This window comes from Mobula birostris, chromosome 13, assembly GCF_030028105.1.
Source record: "Mobula birostris isolate sMobBir1 chromosome 13, sMobBir1.hap1, whole genome shotgun sequence".
Lineage (NCBI taxonomy): Eukaryota > Metazoa > Chordata > Chondrichthyes > Myliobatiformes > Myliobatidae > Mobula > Mobula birostris.
In genome coordinates this window covers 91,871,570-91,879,114 of record NC_092382.1, presented here as the reverse complement: position 1 = coordinate 91,879,114, position 7,545 = coordinate 91,871,570, and the positions used below count along the sequence as shown (strand labels likewise).

Here is a 7,545-nt window from a genome sequence, read left to right as displayed (position 1 = left end):
ATGAACATTAGGATGTATAACAGGTGGATTGGAGGGACTAACGTTATAAAACTGAAACTCTGGACCTAGAAAACAAAGTTCTGCAAGTTATCGCCGCTCAAATCTGATCTTTTGGAAGAGAAGTAGTTCGTCGGAACTGGGTTGGAGTTATAGGCACTTGATGCTGCAGGGTGAGTGGAGAACGGGACGCCTCTCTCCGAGTGGAAGCTCGGTAGTCATGTCACAGGGGTAGGCTCCAGGAAATGCTGCTGGTGAATGGATGAGTGAAATGGACAAATAGGCGGGAGGAGAGAGAGCGCAGCGACCGCGCGCATGCGCAGCCCTCCGGTGAAAAAATCATATTGTATCTGTTAAATAGGGGCCGTGGACAATTCTGATTTGATGCAGAATGGACGTGAAAGCACAGAGGAACATCTGGAGAAATTTCTGAAACGCTCGTTCGCTGCTGTCGTTGCTGCGTGGTCCGGAATCTTTCGGCGGATAGGCCTCAAAATCCCCGGCTTTGCCTACTGTTGGCGACCGAGGTTGGGATCGAATCGTTCGGACAGAGATGGCGCTCTGTGCTCGGTGTCGGAGAGCTGATCAGAGCTCGAAGTTTTCAGATGACTTAGAGTCGGATTGTGGTCGGCATGGCAGGGAGATTTCTTGCTTCTCCCGTCTGCGTGAGATGTGGGACATTTGAGAGACTTTGAACTTTTACTGTGCTCATGGACTTCTTCATCCAGTTACAGTATTGTTGCATTGTTGTAACTATATGTTATAATTATGTGTTTTTGTAAGTTTTTGCAGTCTTGGTCTGTCCTATATTTTGTGATGTCACACCGGACGAAATATTGTATAATTTCTTAAAGCATGCAATAAATGAGGACTAAATGGCAATAAATGAGGACTAGGTGGCTTCATAATCTAAATAGATAGATATAGGATTTAGAAAGTGCAGAGCAGAAGACTTTCCCAGGGCTGTCCTTCACTCTCAGATGAAAAGGACAATGGGTAAAACTGTAGAAAACAGGCTGAGTGAACAACAGAGATGGACAGCTGAAACAGAAAGAAATATCAAGTAATCTAACGTTGTCTCCTTCCAATTCTGAAAAGGGGCCTTCTACCTGAAACGCTCGCTCCTTCCCCATTTTCCCCACGATGCGAACACACGCTGGTCATTTTCCAGAATGTTGCCGGTTGTTCCAACGTCAACGGGCTTGATAACATTAACCTGTCTACAAGTCCGCTTCGAAATTGATCATCTCGGGTTATCGCCAAGGAGCATTGAATGGTGAAAATTACGGACTGCAGACCGCCGCCTGCTGTCTATTTCTGGACCATGGCAATTCGGCCACTTTCTCTGACACCCCCCCCCCCGCCCCCCAGTCCCTTCCGGGCTCGACTGGTCGCTCCCATAAAGCAATAAGCCCAGAAGACATGGGAGCAGCATTAGCCTATTCGACACATCGAGTCTGCTCCGCCGGACAAAACGAAAAAGAAAGATGTTAGGAGCCAGAAAAACAAGCAGAAACCGCTTGGATTTTTCAGAAGGGCGGGCATCATGACTCAGGAGGCAAACAGCATTAAAGTTTCAGGAAAATAATCTTCCCCCAGATCAATAACAGTCCATCAGATCATGAACCTTCCCTTAGATTAATAACAACAGTCCATCAGTATAACCTTCCCTCAGCTCAATTAGCAACAGTCCATCAGTATAACCTTCCCTCAGATCAATTAGCAACAGTCCATCAGTATAACCTTCCCTCAGATCAATTAGCAACAGTCCATCAGTATAACCTTCCCTCAGATCAATTAGCAACAGTCCATCAGTATAACCTTCCCTCAGATCAATTAGCAACAGTCCATCAGTATAACCTTCCCTCAGATCAATTAGCAGCAGTCCATACTGAGGAGGAGAAGATGGCGGCGCGACGGCAGCGCGCGTGGCCACTTCGGTGGTGATGTCTGTTATCTGTCCAGTAGGAGACCGTGCGCAATTCTGATTTGATGTAGACAGACGTGAGAGTACGGAGGAACACCCGGAAGATTTCTGAAATGCCCGCTTCGCTGCCGCTGCTACTGTGTGTTAATCGGATTTTCCGGAGCAGAAGACCCCGAAATCTTCTGATTTGCGCGTTTCAGCGGTCGGGGCAAGGTTGATGGCGCTCGGCAGAGGATGGCGCTCGGGAAGCTGTATCAGAGAGGCTCTTCCGAAGCTCGAAGTTTTCGGATTGATGGACTCCGTGTCGGCTGTGGTCGGCTGCTTCCAAGGCATCGGCAAGTTGACGGTGCCTGGAGGTTTATAGTAGGGAGTTTGTTCCTTTTGCCGCCTGCTATCGGGGACTCGGGAGTCGATCGACTCTGGGACTTCTGAGAATTTATTTACCGTGCCCATGGTTTGTTCATCAAATTATGGTATTGCTTTGCACTGCTGTAACTACTTGTTATAATTATGTGGTTCTGTCAGCATTAGTCTTTGGTCTGTCCTGTTTTCTGTGATATCACTCCGGAGACACATTGTATCATTTCTTACTGCTTGTATGCATTTCTAACTGACAATAAAAGAGGACTGTGTGTTCTCATAATCTAATCTAATAACAACAATCCATGAGTATAACCTTCCCTCAGATCAATAACAACAGTCCATCAGTATAACCTTCCCTCAGAACATTAATAACAGTCCATCAGTATAACCTTCCCTCAGTTCAATAACAACAGTCCATCAATATAAACTTCCATCAGATCAATAACAACAGTCCATCGGTATAATCTTCCCTCAGATCAATAACAACAATCCATCAGTATAACCTTCCCTCAGATCAATAACTACAGTCCATCAGTATAACCTTCCCTCAGAACAATAACAACAGTCTATCAGTATAACCTTCCCTCAGAACAATAACAACAGTCCATCAGTATAACCTTCCCTCAGATCAATAACTACAGTCCATCAGTATAACCTTCCCTCAGATCAATAACAACAGTCCATCAGTATAACCATCGCTCAAATCAATTAACAACAGTCCTTCAGTATAACCTGCCCTGACATCAATAACAACAGTCCATCAGTATAACCTGCCCTCAGATCAATAACAACAGTCCATCAGTATAACCTTCCCTCAGATCAATAACAACAGTCCATCAGTATAACGTTCCCTGACATCAATGACATCAGTCCATCAGTTAAGTAGAGGAAAGGTGCTGGTTTTCTATTGTACTAGCTGTCTCTGTGCTAGCTCGAGCCTCCAGTTTTATGGATAAAATCGAGAGTCCTGCTAGTGCAGAACGCAATAAAGTGCGTGTAGTGAAGGGAGAATGAACTGCACCGTGTGTGCGAAGGAAAATAAACTCCCTCTGTCACGTGACGTCTTTCACGCGTTGATAAAATTGTATGAAAATGAGTTAAGGTAGTTATCACACACTGCAACAGGTAAAGTCATTGTGGGTCAAACCAACATGCTTTGTCTGTCATTGGGTAACCCCTGACTATTCCTGACAGCCTCTGTAAAGTGTTGTAAAGCGAAAAGCACGATCTGCTCTGTCAGTCCCATTCCACAAGACCTTCGAAAGACACCGGAGTGACGCACACAACAATCCGGAAGAACACGGCAGCTGAGGCGGCATCTCTGGAACAAGTAAAGAGTCACCGTTTCGGGCCCAGAACCCAACATCAGATTGAAGAAATGAATTTGTGTCTGCTCGCATCTCTACAACTTGGGGAGTTCTAATTCTAGGTTATTTTATATCAAGATGCATTTTCCAGCAAGTTATTTACACAATTTTCTCTGAGTAGCGCAGACAGACACTATCTTTCAACATCCTTGCTGTCGCCTGACGGTGAGATCGGGACGATCTTGTGTTGTAGTACTTGCCTCTTGTTCTACACACAGGAAAAACACACCGATGTTCACGTTAACCAAATCGTCAGCTCTCGGTCTTTAACTCCCGTTTAAACGTGTCCTGTGCAGACGTTAAGACTCGCTGACATCCAGAGACGGACATTTGCCGTGGTGAGTGCAATATCGATCAAACTCGAGACCCAATGCCAGAACAGCAAAAAGAAACAAAGGAAAGGTGGACAATTTCACCGCATACCTAGTTATATATCTTCATCGCGTAATTTAATATATCTTATTGAAACATGCTTTATTAATCTGTATTTCCTCTGATTGAGAAGTAATACGGTTTGGCATAGTGATAAAATACAAAAACTTACCAATTGTGTCACCTCGTGGAAATGAAAGCCGTCAGTGTTTTAACTAAACAATAGCAGAGTAACAAAATAGTGAAATAAATGTCTATCTTCGAAGGCGGAAAATCTGGTTTTAAATTAAAACAGTATATGCACTCAATAAGTCAGACAGCATTGGAGAGCGGGACACAGAGCTGCTGCTTCAGGTCTGAGAATCTTCATCAGACGTAGCCGGAACATTAAATGCATTTCCCTTTCCATCGATACTTCCCGGCCTGTTGACATTTTCCAGCATTTTCTTTTTCATTCTGAGACAATGAGGTTTATGGAAATCCCAGAAGTTGTCAGAAATCTAGCTTTCCTCCGCGCTTCTATGACCAGAACCAGCACATTTTTCTGAGTGCTGTTCAAGTGTATCTGTCCGTGAGAATGATACCTACACCGAGTTCTGGTATTTATCAACACAATCGCCATTGTCAACAGAATAACCCGTGTATAATCCTCAAGCGGATGCTATCACCTGTAATTATGCGGGTCTGTCCAGATATCGACAAACATTTCAAAACTATCCGTAACATGCCAGATACTATTTACTTACAAAACTGTCATAAATGAAAGGCAAACTCTCATGGTAACAGAATTTAGCGAGAGAAAACGGGAGTATAAAAGTACTTTAACAATTAGCAAATTTCCGAAAGAAGCAATTACGTTATTATATAAGGGATTATGTGCACATTTGCAATACGCAAGTGCCTTTCTGACAAAACTTAAATTTGTTGAATGCTAATGTGTTTTAACATTCCTGCTTCCTCTTTCTAAATTGACAATATTAACGACATCGAACGCATCAGCAAACAAGAAAACAAACAAACAATAAATGCGAAGTCACACATGACAAGCATTTTGTTTTCATTTGCGATCATGTGACAATAGCAACGTGTTAGTTGTAGCTAAATGGTCTGTGCGTTCAGCAAACGTTAAAAGCTGCGATTAACCCGCGACAAATCAACCAATAAATTTTGCAAGATCGATGAATTCCCGATACTATTTTCAGTGCCTAGTAAAGTGCGGATACCCCAAAGTTATCGTCACAATAAATGAGGGCTACAACAAGGGAGTTTTAACAATTTAACTGAGAATTCTTATTGTGAATCACGTGCTCATTGATACGGATTTCCGCCAACGGGAACAAGCGCAGATCTGATATTTTAGAGATTATAAACCTTGCATTGATCTTTTAACTGCCCTGTTGTTTAATATCACACAGCACGTTATTTCACCCAACAACAATCATACAACCTGTACTCGTTTCTTTTTCTTCCTTTTCATGCCGTCTGCAGGCAATTTCATTAAAACTGTTTCTCCTTTCATCAAGTCACAGATCATTATCGTCAATGATAGTGCTGAGCTCAGCGTTCATGACTTGTGCTAAATTATAGCACAGCACTCAACGTCACTTACCAGGAATACCGATAGCCAAAATGACCAGATAGTATGTATTCCTGATGCGGGAAAATGTTTCCAACATTTTCTGAGTTTGTTGATCAGAGAATTTCAGCAGCCGACAGTCGTTCCGAATGCAAATCAGTGGAAGGAATCTTCCTCAACCCTGAATTTATACACCTGCCAATCTCCACGGCAAACCAAACTTCGGATCGTTCATGAAAATAAATAACAGTTTTAAGAAGATGGAATATAGTGACTGTGTCAGCGGGTGAAATATCAGCTGTCATATAAATAGTTTGTAATATTTAATTGGAAATCTCCAGAGTACCGATAAAACAGATGAAACTCTTTGGTGTCGAAATGAAACTCTCTGCGGTGAGGTAACTGTCCAAAGGGAGGTGGGCATGCCCATGCTTTTCCCTGTGAAATGTTTACCTCCTTGCTACCGGCCTCTCAGGGCACAGAGGATAATGGATTTTCTCTTTACTTGAGGCAGAGATGGTAAAATGAAGTGAGCTCTTGTACTGCAGATTGGAGTTCATTCCCCGGCATAAACTCGACAGCTCCCCGATATCGGAAAAGGATAAAGCCCGATCATCTCACATTCGAACTGATCTCCTGTTATAAGTGACATCTTCCCTGGTGTAAAGGTGAACTGGTAAATGAAAACTCTTCTCAAGCAACGCAGGGTTTAAATACAGCTGACACTGTGTTGCTGTTCCACGCCAAACTCGTGGGGCTGAGAATGACATGAGGCCGCCCAACTAACTCAGCCCTAAACACAGATCTTGTCTGCAAACTAACAACATGACTCACATATTCACTGTTTGGCATATTTTTTGAATAAAAATCACTTGGACTAGATGGACGTGTGAACATTTGGAACAAAGAACATCAAACACGACAACTCAGTACACGCTCTTCGGCCCCCGATCTTTCAGCCTACTCTAAGATCAATCTAACCCTCCTTTCCAACATAACGGTGCAGTTTTCTATCATCCATGTACCTGTGATAGAGTCTTTGTGATGTATCAGCCTCTACCACCACTCCTGGCAGGATTTTCCACGCACCCGCCATTCTCTCTGTAATAAATCTCATCTCTGACTTCCCCGCAATAACCTCATCCAATCCCCTTAAATGATGGACATTCATATTGGTCATTTCCCTCCTGGGTAAACGTCTCTGGCTATATGCTCCTTACATGCCTTTTGTCAAATTGTACATCTCTAAAACGTCACATCTCATCCTCCTTCGCTCCAAAGAGAGAAGCCATAGCTCGCTCAACCTTTCCTTACACGACCTGCTCTGTAATTAAAGCATCCCGGTAAATCTCCTCCGCGTCCTGCCTGGATGTAATATTCTCAGTGTGGCCCAGCTACGATGTTACCTCGCCGCTCTTGAACTCAATCTTCAATAAACTGAAACAAATTAAAGTAATTGGAATTAATATAACACCCTGAAAACAAAACTCACCAGTGAATACCCTGTGAGAGCTATTGTTGGAGTCTCCCAGTTACACAGCTTTCATCTTCTCACTCAGAGTCCGTGTCGGTGTAATTACCCAAAACCAAGAGGGAGCTGTCATTGGAATTGAACCGGCCGCACGATTTAATTTGTGCTGATTAGTATGTTTGAAAATGTTGGACAGAATGAGCTGGAGTTACACGCACAAAATTCAGGTGGAGCTCAGCGGGTCAGGCAGCATCTATGGAGAGGAACAAGGAGGCGACCTTTCGGGCCGAGACCCTTCATCAGGAATGCCTTCAGATCCCACCATTGCTTTCTGACCTGCTGAGCTCCTCCAGCATTTTGTGTGTGTTACTTCGGATTTCCAGCATGTGCAGAACCGTGTGGGTTGATGGTGTAGCGAGCAAGTTCAGTGGGGTGGAGATAACTGAGGGGAGATTTGATGGAAATTAATAGG

At 43.6% G+C, this 7,545-nt stretch overlaps 1 protein-coding gene across 1 annotated transcript in view; it reads right to left on the bottom strand.

Moving 5' to 3' along the window:
- The window catches only part of LOC140208043 (probable G-protein coupled receptor 139), a 7,602-nt gene extending 1,900 nt beyond the window's left edge, over nucleotides 1–5,702 (bottom strand). Inside the window, exon 1 of the mRNA XM_072276570.1 lies at nucleotides 5,636–5,702. Coding sequence (XP_072132671.1) covers nucleotides 5,636–5,702 — 67 coding nt within the window. The remainder of the gene's footprint in view (nucleotides 1–5,635) is intronic.
- Nucleotides 5,703–7,545: the final 1,843 nt, after the last annotated feature.